The 21768-nt window shown below is 35.7% G+C and overlaps 3 protein-coding genes across 11 annotated transcripts in view; 1 reads left to right on the forward strand and 2 right to left on the reverse strand.

Annotated features, from left to right (window-relative positions):
- LOC110999109 (stress-activated protein kinase JNK) overlaps positions 1-5439 on the reverse strand; it is an 82291-nt gene extending 76852 nt beyond the window's left edge. For 3 of the 6 annotated variants that reach the window (XM_045632988.1, XM_045632990.1, XM_045632987.1), the window contains exons 1-2: positions 5269-5439; positions 901-921 (exon numbers count right to left, since the gene is read on the reverse strand). The gene's annotated coding sequence lies outside the window, so the exon portion shown is untranslated. Of the gene's footprint in view, positions 1-900; positions 922-2152; positions 2299-5268 lie in introns of those variants that run through there. The other 3 variants (XM_045632991.1, XM_045632989.1, XM_022268013.2) reach the window with 2 other exon arrangements.
- A 962-nt stretch (positions 5440-6401) lies between these two features.
- Positions 6402-10074, forward strand: LOC110999121 (RNA-binding protein lark). 2 transcript variants are annotated; one of them, XM_022268036.2, is made up of 5 exons: positions 6402-6563; positions 6700-7373; positions 7609-7877; positions 8957-8998; positions 9847-10074. In XM_022268036.2, the coding sequence occupies exons 2-5, from the start codon at positions 6708-6710 to the stop codon at positions 9893-9895; spliced, it is 1026 nt and encodes a 341-aa protein (XP_022123728.1). In that variant the 5' UTR covers positions 6402-6563; positions 6700-6707; the 3' UTR covers positions 9896-10074. The 2 variants fall into 2 exon arrangements, with proteins under 2 accessions (XP_022123728.1, XP_022123729.1); XM_022268037.2 differs by having other exon boundaries at positions 6411-6544.
- A 2662-nt stretch (positions 10075-12736) lies between these two features.
- LOC110999119 (bone morphogenetic protein receptor type-1B) overlaps positions 12737-21768 on the reverse strand; it is a 91804-nt gene continuing 82772 nt past the window's right edge. Inside the window, exons 1-3 of one of the 3 annotated variants that reach the window (XM_022268033.2) lie at positions 17834-18039; positions 14750-14937; positions 12737-14562 (exon numbers count right to left, since the gene is read on the reverse strand). In XM_022268033.2, coding sequence (XP_022123725.1) covers positions 13306-14562; positions 14750-14937; positions 17834-17843 — 1455 coding nt within the window. In that variant the 5' untranslated portion in view covers positions 17844-18039 and the 3' untranslated portion in view covers positions 12737-13305. The other 2 variants (XM_022268034.2, XM_045632886.1) reach the window with 2 other exon arrangements.

Here is a 21768-nt window from a genome sequence, read left to right on the forward strand (position 1 = left end):
AACGTTTGTTAGGAGCTGCAACTATAACACCATGTTCCATCGACATCTTGAGTTCAGTTTACTTTTTTTTAAATGTATCTTTGTCTATTACTGCACTTGCTTGTTTTCTGTTGAATATACGTATATTTTTATCTATGTAATCTGTTTTGTCTTATAATATGTATAAGTATAAGCTGTTAGATTACTTATAATTAAGTAAATTAATAAAATCCACCCGTTTATCAAAAGATTGTTTTTCGCGGTGACGGAGAACGCCGACACTTGCAAAATAAAGGGCCAGAAATAAACCCTGGCACACCGTGCAATCAATAATTCATTGAGAATTCAATAAATAGAACTTGATTTCCGGCGGGACCGAGACTCGCTAACTCCTCTCTTGAGACTAAGTACAGATAATATTAGACATATAATAACAGCATTTATAATTTCGAAATATAAATTAATTGGTAACATATTTTAATATTACATAGCCATCAATCTAATATATTTACACGCAATATATGTACTGAAGATGATGTTCTATGATGGTTATGAGTGTTGGATCAGTGGTTTAAACGTGCTTTCAAATCCCAGCAAAATAATATTCTATTTTTAACACTTGTAAAGTAAAGGTGAATATTGTAAGCTGTACATAGCCGAACCATAAATAGAATAAATAGCATATAATAGTAATTCCACACAAAAATCGAAGACAGAAAGCTGGTCTATAAAGAAAACAGATGGAAAAAACAGTGGACCTACAATCTCTTTAGGCCTCAGATTTCTGAATCCACACACACAAAAATGATCTACGGGCTACGCGACAGCTACGTGTCGTAGGGCCAACGCTACGAACTTCACGATATTCGAAATTTATGGCTACTCAAATTGTAACAAAGCGAAATAGCACTTAAAACTTACCACGGCGAAGCAGAGTTATATCTGTAAAGAAAAAAATATTATTATTAATTTTCCATGAAAACTTTTGGCGCATTACATCTGTGTTATAAATTGTACAAATACTTTTACAGACACATTTTGGACTAAATGTGAAGACGGAATTCTTCACAATACAATATACAATACCCGCAAATGGAAAATAACATCTATTATTTGTAAGTTAACAATAACGAATTAAACCCCAGGCTTTAATCGAATTGAACTCTAATTGGCAGAGTTAGTATCTAAATCTTATAATTTCTTTTGACGACTTGTCCGCAAATATTACCTGATTGAAATGGAGAAACATCATTACTTTGAGAATTTATTTTTAATTCGTAACGATTATTTTGAATATGTAATTAGATTTGTACATTGTATAATATATAACACCGCCAATCGCCCTTTATATAATCAAGTCGTTTTGGAAGCAAGAACAGCATTTTAAAATAAAACATAAATTTAACAAGGTAAGGACTATATCTACGCCACAGATCGTTCAAAAATCTGTGATTTGCGGCTACTTTAGCTTCACACTAATTTCAGGGGCACTGTAGTACATCTTTAAGCTATTAGCCGAGTGCCTATATTGACTTCCTGTCTCTGACGTAACTCGAATCACTCTGTTGCCAACTAAAATGTATGCATGTTGGCCATCGAATTCAATACGTGTCCATATACGTGTCCTAAATTAAATAAGAAGGAATACGATAAGTTTTAGTTACGGTTTGGAAGACATCGAGTCTTGCTTTGGTTAATATCAGTTGTCATTATATTAGTTTTTATATTAAAGACAAGAAACACTTGGAACCGTCATACTTATCAATAACGAGGTATGTATGTATTAACATAAAATCAAGAGGGTTAAACATTTCTCATGAAGATTTTGTTATTTAAATGCCGAGGTTTTGTGGGACCAAAGTTTGAGTTTTCAGTGACGAATAGGATTATAAAAAGTGTAATTAATTGAGAGCTTATATTGAGATACCTACTTCTAAAGAACATTTCTACAACTTTCTTGTTCTGTAGTCTACAGAACAAGTGATTTGACATTAATTAAATACAGATAATATATCTAATATTTAATATAATTATTATATTTATTTAGCTTTCACAACAAATTCCTTTGTAAAAGCTGTATTTTAACATTACAACTGCAATAGTGACGCGGCGAAGCAACGCCATCTATCCAACACGAACTGAACTGTTTCAAAATTTAATACAAAAAACTCACCGAAGAAATTAAAAATTCTTTTCAATCAGTATTGGCACATATAGTCCACTGTTTATGTCACAATTTGCACAAAGGTACGATAATTATGGAACAGTTTATAGATGAAACGTGTAGCGAGTCCAAGGAATGCGAGGGGACTGCCGCGGCGCTGCGCCCCAAGCCTGCGCGAAGGCCTTACCCGGGCAAAGAATAAAAAACTTAGATGTTCTGTGACGTAGGTATTAGATAACTTAGGGGTGCGTGGGCAAAGAAAATATATATAGCCATCGCTAGCACAATGCGAGACTAGGCGACCTTAAATTAGTCCTTTCCAGATACGCAGTTGCACGTGGCAAATTCTAAGTCTGACGAAGATAATATCAATATCATATTATTTTGAGGGTATGATCAATTTATAGTAATAGTTAGTAGACAGAAATAGTTAATATCGATGCAGGACCCTAAAATAGAGGATTAAAATATCTCTTAGTTTGCCTTAAAGGCATTTCAGAAGCGTGCAATTGTTATATAGGTTTAGAATAAAATGTCTTCATTCATGACACTAGTCCACGATATTCGGCTGTTTAATCAAGAGATGTATCAATAAAACTTATTAAAAGTAAAAAATATATAAGTATTGAAGAATATTTTTAGTAAGCAATCTTAAGTAATATTATCTAAAATTAATTGTACCGAGAAGAAGCCACACAACACAAGCTATTTGTAGTCACTTGTCACACTTCTAGCCTCTATATGTTAAATAAAAACCTCACATCTTATAAGTCATTAGAAGTAAATCTAAGTGATTTATAATAATAAATTTGCTTTGAAAATCATTTTGCTATGGAAGACCAATTTAGGGAAGTCAGGTACATACATACCTAGTTAAAAATTATTAATTAAAAGTTAAAACCTAAATGCAATATATGCAGGAAAACGTCAAAGGGCACACGGTAAAATACAGATAAGCTGAGGTTGTTTTTCTCTATACTTGCATTATCAAACGTTTTATTTACGCCTTGGGATGGGACGACTTGCTTTCGGCCCTAGTATAGTAACAGGGCTAGTTAGCAGGAATACTAGCCAACACCATTGCTTTATAGCGTAGACTTAAAACATATACAACTTTAATTTTTGTTAAGATAAGCAGCCAATTGTCCACAACTGGACTCATAAGGTAAGACTATTTGCCAAAATCAGTAGAAAAATATATGATGTTCTTGTATAGATACTGGTAATAGGTAAAAACAGAGTACTCATTCTGAATAAACAAATATAAATAATTTAGATTATATATATACATTGGTATACTATTCAATAAAAAGGTGATAAAAAAAACAGAAATATAGGTTTTGTTAAAAATAAATATAAATGTAATAGTAATTGTTTATTAGTTTAAACTTTTAATAACATGGAAAGTAAATCTAAAGTAACTTAACTAAATTGAAATGCTTAGTTATAAAATTATAAGAAATTTATAAAATTTATAAAAAATGTTAGTGTACCATTATCCCTTTTTTTGCAGACTGCACAAAGATTTTTTATTTGAGATTATTTTATTTTGACTTTATTGCAGTCTGTTTTTTTCTTGCTCAGAGTATTTACTTAGCATTAAAATTGATTTTTTAATAGCCATGGTCACAGGATACCAACATTACTCCTTGTTATCTGGAGTGCGTATTTTGTATACCACTTTTAATGTACTTTGATTAATGATAAAAAAGATGAAAACAAATACAGAATTTTAAATTGACGTTGGTATCTAGTAATAATGCTAGCCTGTTCCTTTATGCCTTTACTTCTATAGATATTTTCTCATTAGCATTGATTTTTTTTTTAAGATTTTTACGATGTGATATTTTAACATTTCTGAAATTTTCCATAGTAATCTTACAAAAGTTGCCAAAAACGAATACTGCAAAGCCAACAACCATTAACAAAAAGATAATAATGTATTGCTGGATAATATTTTGATAAGTCAAATCATCAATTATTTTTTTGTATCTGTTCAAAATAAGATAGTTAAGTTCCTGAGTATGATTGAGTATTTCCATATAACCTAAAGAGTTTGTATTCATTGAAGCAAGAGACAGTTTAAGTATCTCTTCATCACAAGATGTCATATTTCCAATAATGTCCATTCCTGATGCCTGTTGAAAAAATATAAATGGCAAAATTATTTTTTTTTGTTAAATCATTCATATTCATAAACAATGACGGATGTTGAACCAAAATATCACATAATTACACTGTGAATTTAGATATACTATTAAAACTATTATTATAAACAGTTACTCAAAATAGGTAAATGGATACTTCTATTACCATATAAAATTAATCAAAAGACATGAATTTTTATCATAGATAATAAATGTGATTAAAAAAAAATCTTTTCAATATTCTACTAATTGATAATCATCAAATAGAAATGTGCTCATTTAGATATGCAATTATAATTAAAATGTCACATCACATCACAAGAGAGCAAAAATATGTCATGGTGTAACAAATACTATTAAATTGCTTATGTGCAACTGCTCCATAATTAATATACCCCGACAGAGATTTTAATTTAAAGCAATACAACTACTACTAAATATACACATGTATTTGTTCATTGTAATACTGATACAGAAATCAACGAAAATGTAATTTTGTTATGTGACCAACTCTAAATGTTAAAAGACACATCCACTATTTAAGAAATACCAAAGATAAATTACTTCAATTATGTAGAACTATTCCAACAATAATTTAATACACAAGATTAAGGCCTGGCATGTTATATGAAATTCAATTTCATAAAATATATCAGGCCAGGCTCTTAAAGGAGAGAAAAATAAAACTTATTCGTCGGTATAACCGTAAACAAGGATATAAAAGTATTTTATGTATTACATACATAATTACATTCAAAACAACTGAAACCGATGTGCACTTTAAGTACTGGTGTGATAAGTACAATACTTTTAAATACATATATCTAGTTAAACACTAGTTGAAATGGCAGTAATTCTCTAAACATTGCTGATGAATTTGGATAGCTTGCTATGAAATGCGAATGTTGAGTGCTTATAATAAGCTCGACATCAATGTCGGTTATAATGTTGAACAATTTTTAATAACAATATACAAACCAGTTAAGCCAGAAGTAGTTGGAAAGTCAAAGTTCGTTATTGTCGCACGACAAAATAAAACTTCCACCACAATAATTAATTAGAAATTATACAAATAGAAACGAGTACTACTTTTTTTTACTAAAGAACATTCCTTCAGTCTTAACAAATTGTACTTGACAACTGACAACATAAATGTTGAAGGCGTAAGATCATTGCCAGATCAGAGGATTTCCCCTTAGATTTAAGGGTTTCTCAACCGAGTAAGGGGCAGCATAGGGGGAAAGAATAATTAGTGGGGTTTTTTAGGTGAAATTTCAAAAACACGCCAAGTAAAATGTTTTTGCTATTGCATATTACGATCCTGATTTTGGAAGTAAATTGAACAGATCATAAGAATAATATCCGTGTGTCTAACCTTAGTAATTTTATGTTCGTTAGAGCTGACAAGTAACGACGTGATTTAAATTAAATAAAAAATTTAGATTGAAATTCAATAATATTTTTGAAGTTATACTTCTTTTGGCGCGATGGAGAAAAATGATGAGAGTGAATTTTTACGATGCGCGCGCACACCAACACCAAAATTCGACATCGTAAAGTTAGGTCTAGGTGGCATGGAAATCGATAATTATGTCCAAGTTAAACATTCTAGTATTTTCGTTTTTAGAACACGTGTTTCGTAACAGTACAATTAAACAGTGTGAATAAATAAATATTATGTTGGTGTTTTTAAATCAATTTCATATACGACGGTGATAGTATTTACTAATATTTAATAAAATCTTTATGATTAATTTTAATATTTATCATTAATCACTACTTTTTTTTCATTCGCCAAAGAAGTATAACTTCTAACGCGTGTACATAAGTACACACACTCTTTTTTGTATTTTAAGGTTATTGTTAATTCTTTTTACTAATAATATTCTATACCAAATGTCGCATTGGCTTTTAGGTTGTTCTCATGGTAATCCAGATTCGGGCTACAGGTGTCCTAACTCCTAAACATGATGATTGTTCTCAACTTAACATCAGGTGAGCCTCCTGCCCGTTTGCCCCCTGTTCTATAAAAAAATAAATAAATAAATAAACTGGTGAGGGCATCCCCTAGGATTTCAGGGGACAAATCAAATTAGTCTAGAGTTAGAGGTAAGATCATCTGGCAACACTGGTCGTAGCATGAACCATGACGCCATTTTGTGATTTGTCACTCATTTTTGATGCGGTGGTGAAAATATAAAATTAGTGTACGAGCTTCGTATTTAACTGTGATAGTAGGTTTTTTTGCTTTAAGGTTATTATTTATATTTAAGGTAAGTGCTTTCCAATTAATTACGTTGAAATGTGCCTAAATTGTTACTCAACTGAAAGAGAAAACTGACCCATCATGACGAACCTACGAAAATGGACGCTTCTGACTCATTTAGACAAATTATGTATGCGTTTCAGAATCTAAAATGCCGGGCGCCGGTACTTTCAAAATCTTCGTCGGGAATCTATCCGATAAAACTACAGATGCCGATCTAAGACCACTGTTCGAAAAATACGGTACGGTCGTAGAATGCGATATCGTCAGAAATTACGGTTTCGTACACATGGAAAACGAGCAAGTCGGCCGCGAAGCCATTCAAAACATTAACGGAGAACTAATTCACGGGCAAGCGATTAAAATAGAAGCGGCCAAGAGTCGGAAGGCACCGTCGACGCCGACAACTAAAATATTCGTCGGTAATCTCACGGACAAGACGCGCGCGCCCGAAGTCCGCGAGCTGTTTCAGAAGTTCGGCACGGTCGTCGAGTGCGATATCGTTCGTAACTACGGCTTCGTGCACTTGGACGCGTCGGGTGACGTGAACGAAGCCATCAAAGAGCTGAACGGTATGATGGTAGACGGGCAGCCCATGAAGGTGCAGCTGTCAACGAGCCGTGTGCGTCAGCGCCCGGGCATGGGCGACCCCGAGCAGTGCTACCGCTGCGGTCGCGGCGGACACTGGTCCAAGGAATGCCCCAAGGCGCTGGGCCCCGACCGCAATGGTTTCCGCGATCGAGCATTCGGCCGCGATCCCTACCCTCCACCACCGCCGCCGCCGTTCCTTCGCGATCGCATGATGGGAGGATTTGGGGTAACGCGTTATTTACATTTCGGTACCGATTGTAGTCTCAGCGGGTTCCTATTATCGGGTATTCTCGGGTCAGTCTTCCTACTCGGCTCGTGATGTTTACTAATTGACATACAAATTGCAAAATTTAGTCTCCTCAATTATTTTAAGGCTTGTATTAAGATCACTTCAATTTGTGATTGCTTCTAGAATGGTGCGTTGTTTTACAAATAATAATTTGTTTTTTCTTTTATATTAGGATCCTTATGATGGCTACTATGACAGAGCCAGATTTGACTCTCCAAGGGATCTGTTTGATCGTCGTTACCCCGTTGGAAGTTCCAGGGGACTAGATATGGGTGCATCTCGTGCCAGAGGGGACTTTGTTTCACCACCACTGCGACGTGAACCTATGCCACCTATGCCTAGTCTGCCACCAATGAGCAGAACAATGGGATCCATGAGATCATCTTATGATACCTTGTATAGCCGAAGGAGTCCACCTAGAGGGCCACAAATGTCCAGAGGGTAAGTTTTTATTACTCTTAATAGTCTCTAGCCACTTAGTATAAAACTCTAGTCACTTTCTGTATCAATGTTTCAATTCTAGAGTAAATCTTTTTTAAATTTGTTATAGCAAATAAATATTTACAAGAAATGATCTATGGATATGCAATAAATGTTTGTAAGATATATATGTTGCTTATGTCTAATCAATACTCAACAGATTTTACTATTTATGAGAGAGATTCAGCTATTTGTTTTAACTAATTTTGATTTTCTAATGCAATGTTCCAGGTGTTATCTTGTCCCATATAAATCCTGTTACTAAGATCTGTTTGATTAAGTTATTGGTTATGTTTGTTATGAGTAATTTTATTTAGCACTAAAATGTTTCAATATAATTACAATGCTAGTAAAAGTTAAAAAAATATAATATAACAATAGCATATAGACTTAATGGGTGTTATTGACATTAACTTGACAATTATTTAGACTCCTATATATTAATTTATTTCCCATTTATATCCATCATTTGTTATGGAAATTAGTATGTAGATTTTGTCTTATGTTTTGTACTATGCTTAAAACATTTTTAAATCATACCAACCCTGTTTTGAAAGCTGTTCCCATATGTAACTTTTCATCAACTTTTTTCAATAAAGATTTCTAGAAATGTGTTTTATATGGAAGAAAGAGCAATTTTCTGCCATGAAGCAACATCTGTTTTCATAGAAACATTTTGTGCACATATGCAACCCATGTAACTAGCCGACATAGCTTCCACAGAGTACATGTTAGCATTTGTCTTCAACCTCTTTCATATAGTCCTTAGTGTTGTGTATATACCCCTATGTCTGTCATACATTCATGGTAGCAACTAAACATAGAATTTCAAGCAATCGAAAAGATTTCTTTTTTGTTTTATTCACTTATAATTAATTATAGAGATTGTTTGAGTCTTCTTTTGTTGCAAACAAAAATTGACAAAGTTGATTTGTATTGTAAATTAAAACATTGTGCATAATATTGTAAAAAATATTCAACTTGTTTGTGAGAGATAATTCTGATGTACCCTCTGTACTGATTAGCAAATTTTTTTACAGATTATATGAAGATTTCAGCAGAGATACCTTTGATGATAGAAGGTAATTGTTTTTTGTGTATCATTCATCTCCATAGAATTTATTAATTCAAGTAATATGCTTGTAATTTAATTATATACCTTTTGATTCCATCAACCTATCACTAACATGGGTGGCCCCTATACTATAACCAATTTATGTACCATGAAAGTGTTTCTTGATTCTTCATCAGAATTTGGGGAAAATGGGCAATTAAAGTATGTACAGTACACATATAGTATGTATGGATGTTAGGCCACTGTTTGGAACAGGTTGTGCAGCTTAGTAGACCAGAATTTTTACTTAACTATATAACAACAATATTTTAAAGACATCTTTGCTGTGGGTTATGTATGACAAATTTAGCATGTATAACTAATAAATAAAATTATATGCTTCTTTCCATGCTGTTACTTACTGTCAGCCCTTTTTTACTCTGCTATGCTTACGATTCTAATGGCACTTGTAAAAATCTTTTTAATATGTTATGTTTTTGATGGAAGTACAGTAATTCCGCCTATAACACGGTATATTCATTTCGCGTTGTAGGAGTATTCTCGCATTACGCACTTAATTGCTCCCATATAACGCGTTATATACAAATGATTCACTTTTAACTTTTCTCGGTAAAGGGGATTTAATACGAATATTTACATGAAACTATGACTGGTATGAACGAAATATGTGCATACAAATTGTTATTAATTTCACAGTACAGAAAAATATCGCGAAATCCCAGTGTTATATGGGGGGAATTCCAGCGGTATAAGAGAATTACTGTTTATCTATCATTGACTATTGGTTTTTGAAAAATATCGAGAATACGAGTCATTGTATGACATGGTTAAATTAGATAATGAATGTATTTTCAGGCCTGGGCTAAGAGGACCTTCACCTTCGAGACGTTACGCGCCATACTAAGAGGATCCTAATCACATCATAGTCCAATAGTTTTAATGTGACGACTTAATTATTAGATAATTTAATATGGACAAAGCAAAATAATGAGGACAGGTTTGCAGATTTTAAAGAGAGACGAGTGAATGGAATGTATGCAATGCTAACAAATGTTTATAGGTTAATAAATATCATTTTAAGTACCTCTTATTGTTTTCTTTTAGTTTTGTAATCATACCTTTCACCTGAGTACTAGCTATTACTAAATTCGTCACAATTGGTTCAGTATTTTTTCTAAGATGTAAAACAATCTCATTAAATAGCATTACATTGAAATTTCTTATTAAGTGCCTCTATAGACCCCAATGATGAGTTCACATACTGCAATTATTTACATTTTAACCAAATAAAGTCCTTTAAGAAATAATTATGCCAGCTTTTGATATATTAACCAAAAGTTTCACAGATGACCCATAGATGGCACTGTAATCCAACAAACTAAGATAATGAAGCTTGTTCAGATGTAGAATAAATTCAAAACATCGAATTTTATAGCAGATTCTATTAAAAGTACGACTTGAGGAAAAAAAAGGGGTTTACTTAAAAATTTCAATCAAACTTTGCGCTTAATTATGCATCTTAGAAATAGCGTCGTCTATTGACAAAGAATAAGTTTTCAAGTCTATCTAAGAAAATTCTGGAGGACTAGGTAGCCTCCCTGCGTGGTGCGAGGCTGTTTACGAGATATGATCATACCAGGATAAGGTGTGTAAAGAAAGTAGTAAGTAATGCAAATTTTATATATTGCATTATTAGAAGCAGTGTCTTCTACAGGGCGCAGTGGTCGTTTGCACTGCCTGACATATGTAAACCCTTTGTAACAATTTAGACATATTCTGTAAAATCTAGTGTAGACATTACTACCTCGGTTTAGTTATAGATTGGAAACTGCACATTAACACTATAAAGAATTGGCGGAATCTATTATATCATACGTTTACTCAGCAAACCAATCGAAACTGTATATTTGCCTTACATATCAAAATCTTAAAAGGCCGGCAACGCACTCGCAAGCCCTCTGGCATTGAGTGTCTATGGGTGGCGGTATCACTTAACATCAGGTGAGCCTCCTGCCCGTTTGCCCCCTGTTCTATAAAAAAAAATCTTAAAAGAGAGAGTCGTATATAATATTTACAGACTTTCGCAAATTATTTGCGCTGTGATATTACACACATTACATTTACATTATACAAATATTATTTTACGCAAAACTTTACAAATAAATACTATTATTATTTAATAATACAATAATAAAATCTATAACTACCAAGGTAGCCTATAAAGAAAAGAACACTAAACTATTTATGTGATTTCAATTAGATAATTAACTTACCAGAATCACTACATTAATATCAAATCTAATCTTTAATACTACTACACTGATCAAACTGTATAAAATTATTTGGTAAATATTTGTTTCTTTTTATAAAGCCGGCTGTACACATGGGGCCAAGGTGTTGGGCCAACGTGTACAGAGCTACTTGGCTGTATGTTGGCTTAATTGACTAGTTGGCGCCAACATTGGCAGGCCATCTGAATAGTGTCGGTTTTTAGTGCACACATCAAAGGATCTTGGCGCGCTCCGTATCATGTAAGCCAATGTGTGAACAGGAATCTTGGTTTCCATCATTTTTGCCCAACACATTGGCCCCATATGTACAGCCGGCTTAATTTATGTTTAGGTTTAAAGACATTTATTCTCATAATAGACAATAGTCACTACATGAGAACACTTATATGCTAACGTTACAATTTGGAAAAAAAAGAAAAAAAGAACCTTGGTAGAACTTGGAGGAACTTTCATTTCCGTAGATTGGGATCACTCAATAGATGGTCTTTTAATGTTAATATAAATATTGCTAGGCTGCCTGCACTTTTACATTTTTTGGTAGTATATTACAACGCAGTACTCCCCCAACGCTCAATGTTTTTTTGCCGTAATTAGTTGGTACAATTAAATTATGAGGGCATCGTGAACTGCGCTTTTGAATTTTATTTATTTTAGTGAATGTATTGTTAGTGTGTATGTAGTCATTTAAAATTTTATAGATTAATAAGCTGGTATTGTATTGAAATAATTGTTTTATATTCATCAGTTTTGTTTCTGTGTATATTTTTTGTGTGGAAGTTAAGTATGGCTAATGAAAAAGCAATTTAATTACTTTATTTTGAGCAATTTGAAGATTTGATATGTTAGTTTTAGTCTCAGCTCCCCAAATTTCAATCAGGTAAAGAAGGTGTGGTTTAGCCAAAGAATTATAAATAAGAAGACGGACTTTACGAGGAAGGCTCCGAGCCATATGTCTAAGGGAACCTCTTAGAGAAGATAATTTAGTTATTAAATGATTTATGTGCGTTGTCCATGTTAAGTTATTGTCAATATATAATCCAAGATATTTTTCGCTTTTCTTTTCTATTAGAGGTACATTATTTATTGTTAAAGGCAGATGTGGTGGAATTTTAAAGTTTTATTTCATGCACAGAGGAACCAGCGTAAAGAAGACCGGTATCATCCGCATACAAGGTTATCTGTCCATGCAAGTTAAGGTGTTGAATGTCATTCAAGTAAATTAAAAACAATAATGGACCCAAAATTGATCCCTGGGGTACTCCACAAGTGATAGGTAAAAGTTTACTTTGAAAATCATTAATTTTAACTATGTACTTGGAATCTATTGTTTAAATATGATTTGAACATCTTTAAGGCATTGACGGTTATTCCTATTGCTTCTACAGCATGATTTATTAGTTATTAGCCTTAAGCTTGTTAAATATAAAGAGGTGTTTTGTTAAATAAATCAAAAATTTCTATATAATAAATTTTATTGTAACTTATCTAGCAACATGTATTTGATACTACACTAACACCTATATATACAAAACAATGTACATTAAATGCTTCGTCTGCCTCCGATTGGACCTTTGAAAGTGATCGAGAAATTTTACAGTGGAATGTTTGGAAGACAATAAAAGTTTTTAAACAATTCCAGCTAAAAGAGTTCTGTTATACAGCTTTCAAAAGCTTTTTTCCAAGGTCTAATCGAACGCGCGGCGACCACAATACAAAATAATACTACTCGAAGGCATCCCAAAACTCATATTAAACGTCTCACACGCTGCACGCAGTTTAAGTCTTTTCTCAAACACCTTTTAAGTACAATCCTTAGAATTATCCCTCACTAACTTGAACACTTCCGGTTTCCGATTCAGGTTCTTTAATACGACACCGAGTTTAAAGTTATTGTCGAAATATCACAATCGTCTCCAAAGCGGGTCTGACGTCTTTCGGAAGACTTCGGTCCACCCGCTCACCTGGCGGGAGACAATCGACGCGCGGAGATTCCGGAGAGAGAGTGCGGAGCTCGGAGCCGCGGTCAGACGAGCTTGGCGGCCGGGTCGGAGTGGTACTTGGCCAGCGTCTTCTTGACGCGCAGCGCCGTGAGCCGAACGGGCGGGTTAGCGTGCCAGCACTCGGCCATGAGCGTGGTGAGCGTGGCCAGGGGCTCGGCGCCCATCCAACGCGCGGGCACGGGCGGTCTGACGCCCTTCTGGACCACGACGGCGTGCATGTCTTCGAACGAGGGGTCGGGCGGCACCCACTCGTGATACGGCAGCGCGTAAGGCTCCACATATTGCGCCTTGTCGCCCGTGGCGCAGCGCCGGCACATCTCCCACAGCACCAGCCCCAGCGAGTACATGTCTGCCATCTTGAACGCCTCGAAGTTGGCCACGTCGAGCCTCTCGTCGAGCACCTCCGGTGGCATGTAGCGCCTGGTGCCGACCCTGGTGTTGGGCGCGATGTCCACCTCGTGCCGCTCGGCCACGTACCGCACGGCCAGGCCGAAGTCGGCGATGGCGCACTGCCCGTTACGCTTCACGAGGATGTTCTTACTCTTGATGTCGCGATGGGCGATCGCCGGTTTGCCCTTGGTGCCGAAGATATCCATGTGCAGATGGGCGAGGCCGCTGACGATGGAGTAGGCCATCGCCATGAGCCCGGGCGGATCTAGCACCACGGCCTGGAGGTGGTCGTGCAGGGAGCCGTTCTCGTGGTAGTCGGTGATGAGCAACATCTGCGTCCACGAACCGGTGCCCTTGATGTCGGCGGCGATGAAGCCGAGGATGTTCTCGTGCCTCATGAGCACGGTCTGGTAGATCTCGGTCTCGCGGAACCAGGACGCCTCCTCGGTGGTGAAGAACACTTTGACGGCCACCTTCTCGCCTCGCCAACGCGCGAGCCACACTTCGCCGTAGCGGCCTTTGCCGATGGATTCCACCATTTGAATCTGCTTGGCCACGGTGCGCTGAACGAGCAGCGGCAGCCCAGAACCGGAGCCGGATGAGGCGTCGACGAGCGGTGCAGGCGCTGGCGGAGAGGGTGGCCTCTTGCAGCCACCGCGGCGCTTGCGGAGCAGCAGCCAGAAGGCCGCAAGGAAGGCCACCAAGGCGACGCCGAGGGCGACAGCCACTAGGGCTACGGGCGGGCCGGCTTGCGTTGGCAGCAGGGCGGGCGTCTCCGGCACGGAGGGCGGCGGCTCTGCCAGTTGCGGCCTCAGGTGTCGATTACAAAGGTCCTTTTCGCAGCATTCAATAACTTTAGGGTGCTGATGTGGGACTTGCGAGCTTTTACACTGAAATAGATACAATACTCTCATAAGTGAAAACGGTAGAATCAGAGTTTTTTAAATCGCATCCAGAACGAGATTGAAACTATTTACATGTGGCAAAACATACAAATAGTATAGATTGATATGATAGAACAATGAAGTTCATATTATGAGTTAGATCAAAATGTAGTAATGTAAGCGCAACAATTACCTGCATAAACCCAGACTCATCAGGTGGCAAGCAGCCGGCGGTCCTCTCCAGCACTACGAGGCCGGCATCATCCAGGACTTCTTCGACGGCGACGAAACAGTATCCACCAGGTTGCGTGCTGCAAGTGCCGTTGGCTGCGCCGTCGGGGCAGGCACTCGCGCCCGCGCACTCGCACACGATGCCCCGACCTGTAATACAAAATATCATGGTTAAAAAAATTGCCCAAAACTACATTAAAACCATCTTAAATACGGCAAAAGATGTTTCGAACCACAGACTAAACAGAATCAACAAAGTATAAATCAATATGTACCAAAATGTACATAATGCAGTATACTCATTCACGTCTCGTTTCACTATCGAAATCTAACAGAACTCTGCTCGCAATAAGAGCGGGGACTGACCTAGGCAAACTTGGAGTAGTGCCACACGGGCGGAAGTGCAAACATATAAGACAAACAACAGGCCATTTCGTTCATTGTTATCGGACTATATTCCATAACTAATGTAATCGCTGCACATTTAAATAGCTATTTTTAGATCTATATTGAAATAAATAAAACATATTGATAACGTAGTTAAGACGATAAATAAAAAATAGCACTATAACAAATGAAACTTTGTGTGAAATAATTGTCCATGACCTCCATACAAATTCGATTTCCTGCCTTAGCGGGAATTGCTTTAATATTGGATTGTATTAAGCTTATTAAAGGCAACGGAAATCTTGGAATAAAGCTAGTTATTATATCTTATTGGTCCCTTACATATAACAACAATAGTTATATTTCTACTATAACAACGATCTGATATTATCACCAAAGCCCAACTATACAAAAATCTATCTAAAAAGTCGATATAAATACGATTGATCTTAGGAAAATAGTCGCCTTCATGTTCAATTTATCTATACAATCAGAAATCAGATCAGTAGTTTTTGAAAATACTACGAACTCTTGTGCATCAAAAGATGAAAATATCTTAGAAAACAATCTTAGTTTATGAGAGGAAAACCATGATTGAAATGCGTCATTCAAACTGATGAGAAAATTTATGAGAAACATAAAGATAACTGTGACTAATTGTATTCAATTATTCCAAAGGATTTAATAGAATTTAGAGCTATTTCTTGATGATGGATTTAATCTTACATAATTACAATAACCTACTGCTGTAGATACGACAAATCCAAGGTTTGTAACGTATCAGAAGATAAAAAAACTCGACGATTTTATAGAATTTACATTTCTTTATTTATTCACTAAAAAGAAGATGGATAGAATAAATAGAAGCGTTAGTAGGAGAAGAATTGAGAAAAAAAAGCCATGGACGATAGATATGGAATGGATTGGAAGATCTGGAGGAAATTAGGATACCGAATAACAAGAACAATAAAAATATATAGTAAATCTAAGCTGCATATTCAACATTTGTATAGATTGAATATGAAACGTGCTTTTATTATAACTATTTACATAATTAAGAGTAGCATTATAATTAGCACGGTGTGAATACGCTGATTGGAAAGCAATCGTGAGGAATGTGTAGGTTCGTTTAAAATGACGTATTTACAGGTTGCATTAATTATGAAAGGTACATAAGGTCACCGGCATTGCTTGAGGTAAAACACTGAAGAGTCAGAGATCAACATGTAGAACTAGCTAAGTATAGAACTCTCTTGAAAAATCGAGGATTGACGTCGAAGACATCCTAATAATCTTTTAATAAAAATGTGCAATGAAGTAGCCGTAGAACTCAATCTTTGCGATTTTAGGATTTCATACACTTTAAACTAGATAGATTTCCCATAATCCTACACCTATCGTTACCATGTAAGCAATTACCGAAGTAGATATTATCGCTTCTTGATAAAATTTTCCACTACGTCCTAACTACTATTAAACGGATTTCATATCTTGTGTTATTAAATCAATTACCCTATTTACCGAATTATCGTTACATTATAATATTCTCTTAATTGTATCTATTTATTGAATGTTTACTGATCGCCCATAGCTGCACGAGGAAATCTTACCTATCTGTATGATTTGCTTTTTTAAAAGAGTACCGAGAGTTTTTTACGCCGGCTTTTTCTCTCAGCCAACACCCTCTGTCTTGCCGATGAGTAGGAATGCCTACAGGTTCAAATTTAATGACATGGAATAAGTGATACTTATCTATCTTACGTTCCATAATAAACGTATTTTATTTTATTATTTTATGATTAACACAACCAGGTGAAGAATACCAATGTGAACAAATTCTCTAATACGACCGTTCATGTGCAAAACCTCAAATTCTCTCGGGAGACGTCAAGTGGAAGCAGTTTCATAATTTCTATTAATAACACACGTTCCTGACAGAATGAATAGGGCTCAGGTTTTTTGGCACGTTATACAGGTACCCGAGGCCCTTCGAGTCCCCGATCCATATAAGGGACCAACTTATATCTTAAAAACAACAATAGACCAAATGGCAGGTAAGATTTGGGGAACATGTGTGATACTCGAACTTGCTAATTTGATCATTATTTACAATACGTTTTACCTATAAAATTCACTGAATAGATACTAGTTAAATTACTACAATAGGACGACACATTGCTGCAGCAATTTTTGTACCAATTTTACGTTTTATTCAATTTTCTGTACAGAAACAATTAACACAAAATACTCTTTTAATAAACCTTTTAATTACAAGACAGCATCCAATTATAAATAGTCATTAGTAAGAAATGTTAGCAATGTAAAATAGAAGCGGACTATTATAAGATATAAACTGTTTTAGTGCTAGTAAATAACTGATATCGGATGTAATGCGAGATACATCGTAAATGTTACAAATAAACTAGCCTTATGACGCGAGTCCGTGATAAAACTGAATGAACTATTGTCATTGCATTACTTCTTGGTCATTCGCGGGGACGTCAAGCATAAACTAAGCTTACTTACAAATCATAACCGACTACAAAGACAGGAAACGAACAACCACTTAGCCATAATACCACTCAACCATCCGATACACAGATCACAACACAGGCACGTAAAATATATCAACGGGACAATCTGAGATAAAATCACGTACTTAATCTCATGTCGGAGTAAATTCAAGAAGATCCAGGCGAAGCGTCCGCGCTATCATTTAAATTTAACTTGAGACAGCGCCGTCTGTCTCCGGCTATATTTTTATACGGCGTATAACTCACGACGTACGCAGTACCAAATTGCTCCGCGTAAAAGCGTACGCGTGCGTCACTCGCAACGGATGCGGTGAGAATGAGTAGACTAGAGCGCGCGATGCAGACTGTCCCCCTCAGGCCTCAGTCGCCACGTATCTCCCCCTCGCCTTCCCCTCTCCCCCGGTGCAGTATGCAACTACAGCCTCCACATGGCCGAAGCTGCGCCGGTCGGTACGCTAGCACGCGAAAGATTCATTGACTCGAGATAATAGCAACATTTTGTACACGTAAACATTAGAACGGGGCGTCCGGCCAAATAATAAATAATCAACTCTAATCAAAAGATGCCGCGCTACAAGTTTGTTTTGATGTTTGCTTATTTAGGCCAGTGTCAGGCAATATCAGAACGAATAAAACAAAGCTTCGCAGACAACCGTATTTACACATGACGCACATTAGTCAATGTAGTTTTATCTAGAACAAAATAGAATTCAAAAATGACAAAAACAAAAAGTACATATCCGAAACAAGGAAGATGATTTCATCAATTTATTTTCGTCACAATCGACAGAGAATGATTATTTATTAACACGAGTGGCTTTTGATGAAAAACAGTGTTCATTGTGAAATTATAAATTAATTGATAAGAGACGCCTCTTCTGTAACATTAAAATTTAAGTAGATGTACTTCTATTAGATTAGTCATTACTATACTAATTTATTAATATACTATTAGCAATCGTAACAATCACAGTATTTACAATTTTCTTAATCTAAAAAGTAAAAGCATAATAAAAGTAGCGTTTAAAAAGAATGGCGGAGAGTTTATTGCCAGTTCTTCTCTTCCGCCCTTGATTTGAGAACTGGCAGTAAATGTAATATTAGAAGCATTTAATGTATTTTTTCTTTTTTTGACGTTCATAAGTGTACATTATGTTACCTACATGAATAAATGATTTTAAATTGTGATTTTTTTTTAATAAAGAAGATAATTAAACATTTCTTTTTTTTCTATAGAACAGGGGGCAAACGGGCAGGAGGCTCACCTGATGTTAAGTGAATTCGCCGCCCATGGACACTCTCGATGCTAGAGGGCTCGCGAGTGCGTTGCCGGCCTTTTAAGAATGTGTACGCTCTTTTCTTGAAGGACCTAAGTCGAATTGGTTCGGAAATACTGCAATGGGCAGCTGGTTCCACAAAACAAATTGAAAATATTTAGTTTACATAACATTTTCCTTGTAATTCGACATTTATTCGTTGAGCAAGGAAACCACCAGCTCTGCTGTACCATCTACCAGGCGCCAAGGCAACAAAATAGATTATATTCACTAATTTAGTTTAAAAACATATAACTTACATTCTTAGCCCCCTACCCCAATGTCAATCTAATCATGCGGCCATTAGCGTTACTTTTACTACTGAACCATTACTTTTATTACATACGTTTCGGGCTACGGAGCGCATCGTTTCGGGCACGATACAGACTTCGATGAACGAGTCAAAATAGTGATACTTCAAATATCCACTACGATATATCTTGCAGTATTCTTCTTAGACTATTGTGAACACGACCGATCGCAATGTAGTAGTAGAAGTAGTATTAGAAGGGGCAAATGTGATGAACTTCAGGACGTGTCACCATCGTTGCCTTATTACAGACCATACTCTCTCATTGCTTGAACCTCTTACGGCAGACTTGATCTAGTCTAGTGCCTTGGACGGCAAGGCGTTCTATGGACTGATAACTACACCGAGATACTCGTCCAGTTGCAGTATCAATTCGTTACAAATGCATTCCAAGGTCCCTTTGGACTTTATTATGACCATGTTTATGAGGTTAATTATAAACGTATGTGTATGAGGTTCCAATTTCTATATAATAAATTATTTATTTCCAATCTTTGCTAGATATATCTTAGATTTGTTAACTTCCTTCATTACCATTGATAAGAACCTCTTCACGGGTAAAAGCTTCCTGCCTTTTTGCAAATCTATCTATTAACATGTTCGAATATAGTTAAATGTATGCACAGTCCTCGATCGATTCCACATTGGAATGCTGAAAAGCATTGCATACAAATAAACAGTTCCTTATATTGGCCCCAATGTAAAAATCAAATCATTTATTTCAATTAGGCCTATTAAAAAGGCATTACATGTTAGAAATATTTAAGAAAAATGACTTTAGTTGCCCTCTCCAAAAGGTAGTTTCATATGAAGAATAATGTGTGAAAAATAAAAGAAGCAACTCCATAGTTCAGATCTCTTAATTCACTAGGTAACTATCTCATCCTATTCCATGACCCAAACTTTTGTGTATAGTATTTATAAGAAACCAAATATTTTGAATTACTATAATAGGTTAATATATGATTAAAACGTGATTCGTTTAAGATGTGAATCACACTTAAGATTTATATTCAAATGGCCATAAATTGTTGTGGAGCCAAATTGGAGTACTCCATCATTTAGGACAATGCACTATATATTTTGATTATATATAATTTTTACATTTATAACTTAACAAGTATTTCACAAATATTCAAAAAGTATTATTTCTAAGTTGCTATATATGTATATATAAATTTAGATTTATTTCGTACTTTTTGAGCGCTTTAACTCACGACAGTGTATCGCCAATTCAAAAACCCACCATTTCAATAATAGTAAAATAACTGTAATTCCATAAAAACATTTAAAATAAACGCATGATTGAGGGTGTGTTATGTAACCTGCGTTTAACCTGATACAGCCCAATCCTAGCCACAAAAAATGCGGGAATCCAGTTTAGAGGCGACGCGCCCGCGCCACACTGCCGCCGAATAAATTATACCGTGCATCACTAAGCCTCACCAACTTTAAAAAAACTTAAACTAAACAGGTTCAGTTATTTTTCGGATATTGAATTACACTTTGTACATATAGATCAAACTTTCGGCTACCCCTCGGTACATTTACGATTCTAAGTGTCGCTGTTTGCTATTCATTGTTCATGTTAGATATGGGAGTCCAAGAGTATTTTATTATTGTCCAAATATGTATATACAGTCCTCTACTCTTTGTCAGTTAAATTAAAAAAATGTCATACGATTCGCATTCTTATTATTGCAATTCTTAAATTCAAGACCTCAACTATAATTGTCTAAGCCTACATGTTTAGTAGGTATAATTGTCTTTTGTTGTATGTAATTTATTTTAGTTGTAGGATTTTGAAATAAATAATACATATAAATAATAAGTCCATCGATAAATTATCAGCATAATTAACAATAAATGTTTTAATTAAAAAAAAAACTGTTAATGTCCTAACTCTTACATGTATATGTGTCGATGTCATGTTTTGTTTTGATTGTATCATACAGTTAAAGTGAAACCTATTGTGGGTATCCACAATAGGTTTAGGTTTAGGTAAAAATAAAACAAAATAAACACATTGGATTTACATGCAATGTGTTTATTTTGTTTTATTTTTAACTTTATTTTTATTGTAAAGATGTATCTGTTTTGTTTCCAAATAAATAAATAAATACCAAAATCTGGAAGCTCTGTCGCCAGTTATCCTTCGGCTGTTGTGTGCGTATTACGCGCTTTTAATAAGCACTTATCAAAGAGTAAGAGATGTAATCGCCTGCACTGACGAAGGGTCCATAGAAATGACGATGGCATTTGCGAGAGTCACGACACCGCCGATAACGGGAGCGTTATGTGCACATTGCTTCCTAATTAGTCTCAGCTAATTTGTGTACTCATTGACACTAACGGGTATAGTTTACCGTTTAACTCATTTTGCCTAAGAAGCAGCACATGATTATAGAGATTGACATTGTCATCAAAGTGGTTG

Source organism: Pieris rapae, chromosome 21, assembly GCF_905147795.1.
Source record: "Pieris rapae chromosome 21, ilPieRapa1.1, whole genome shotgun sequence".
NCBI lineage: Eukaryota > Metazoa > Arthropoda > Insecta > Lepidoptera > Pieridae > Pieris > Pieris rapae.

What these genes read in the sequence shown, in the direction of transcription:
- LOC110999121 (XM_022268036.2), top strand. Translation starts at nt 6,708, where the DNA reads ATGCCGGGCGCCGGTACTTTCAAAATCTTCGTCGGGAATCTATCCGAT. An exon ending in GGGCCACAAATGTCCAGAGG is followed by an intron (nt 7,878 to 8,956) that starts GTAAGTTTTTAT and finishes ATTTTTTTACAG; the next exon opens with ATTATATGAAGATTTCAGCA. An exon ending in GATACCTTTGATGATAGAAG is followed by an intron (nt 8,999 to 9,846) that starts GTAATTGTTTTT and finishes ATGTATTTTCAG; the next exon opens with GCCTGGGCTAAGAGGACCTT.